We start from the raw sequence: 1,004 nt of genomic DNA, 5'->3' as shown, positions 1-1,004 counted from the left end.
CCTCATCCCCCCCTTCCACCACAAATCTCACAGAAGGTTTCAGGGCCATCCCCATCTCGAGGGTAAATGGGCAGCACCCCCTGGAGCCAGGACACCTTGGGATGGACCCCCCAACGGGCCTGACCCTCAGCTGGGGCATCACTTGGGCACCACTGGCCAAGAGTTTCCAGGTGAGGAGGAAAGGAAAGCAGGGAACAAAGGCTGTGCTGCAACATCGACTTTAATGGAGGGAGGGAAAGGATTTAACAACAGCAGAACTTCATCCCGAGAGCACAGGAGGGGCTGGGAGGGTTTGCTGGGGCCGAGTCCTGCTGATCCTCAGGAATCCAGGTCCCTCAGCAGGGCCTGCAGCTCCCGGCACGGTAGGAGGAATAGCGGGAATAGCAGGGGTAGGAATATCGGCCGGACAGGGAAGCGCCGGATCCCCAGGAGCTCTGAGCACCCCCAGAGCTCCCCCAGCCGAAGGAACCCGCCGGCCCCACGGGCAGGGAGGTGCCCACCACGCTCTCCTGGGGGCAGGAGCTCAGGATGGGGCCCGGGAAGACGATGGACACGGGAGGGGGGTAGAGCACGGCCCGCGAGTCCCCGCACGAGGTGACACAGGGCTGGCTCCAGGCGTCGGCCACGGGCTGGGGACACGTCAGCGGGCAGGGCAGGGAGCAGCGGGAGCTCAGCTGGCTGCAGAAGGACATCCTGGGCTGGAGAGAGGCTGCAACACACGGGGGGACAAAGGGAGCCTCGTCAGTCACACCGGGCAACGTTCCCCAGGTTCCCCTTGGGATCCCAGCAGGCTGGGGCTGGAAGGACCTCGGGGATCAGCCACTTCCCAGCCCTGCCCTGGACTCAGCTGGGACAGATTGGAAAGAAATTCCTGCCTGGCAGGGTGGGGAGACCCTGGCACAGGTTATTCCAGGGATGTCCCTGGATCCCTGCAAGTGTCCAAGGCCAGGTTGGACAGGGCTGGGAACAACCTGGGATAGTGGAAGGTGTCCCTGCCCATGGCA

General features: G+C 63.9%; 1 protein-coding gene across 1 annotated transcript; it reads right to left on the bottom strand.

The window, feature by feature from the left end:
• Positions 1-335: 335 nt before the first annotated feature.
• Positions 336-692, bottom strand: LOC108638769 (scale keratin-like). Its single transcript, XM_018067810.1, has one exon. The coding sequence runs from the start codon at positions 690-692 to the stop codon at positions 336-338; it is 357 nt and encodes a 118-aa protein (XP_017923299.1).
• Positions 693-1,004: the final 312 nt, after the last annotated feature.

Source organism: Manacus vitellinus, unplaced genomic scaffold (genome assembly GCF_001715985.3).
Source record: "Manacus vitellinus isolate BGI_N305 unplaced genomic scaffold, ASM171598v3 scaffold_123_pilon, whole genome shotgun sequence".
NCBI classification, from domain to species: Eukaryota; Metazoa; Chordata; class Aves; order Passeriformes; family Pipridae; genus Manacus; species Manacus vitellinus.
This window is presented reverse-complemented; position numbering and strand designations above follow the sequence as displayed.

What these genes read in the sequence shown, in the direction of transcription:
- LOC108638769 (XM_018067810.1), bottom strand. Translation starts at nt 692, where the DNA reads ATGTCCTTCTGCAGCCAGCTGAGCTCCCGCTGCTCCCTGCCCTGCCCG.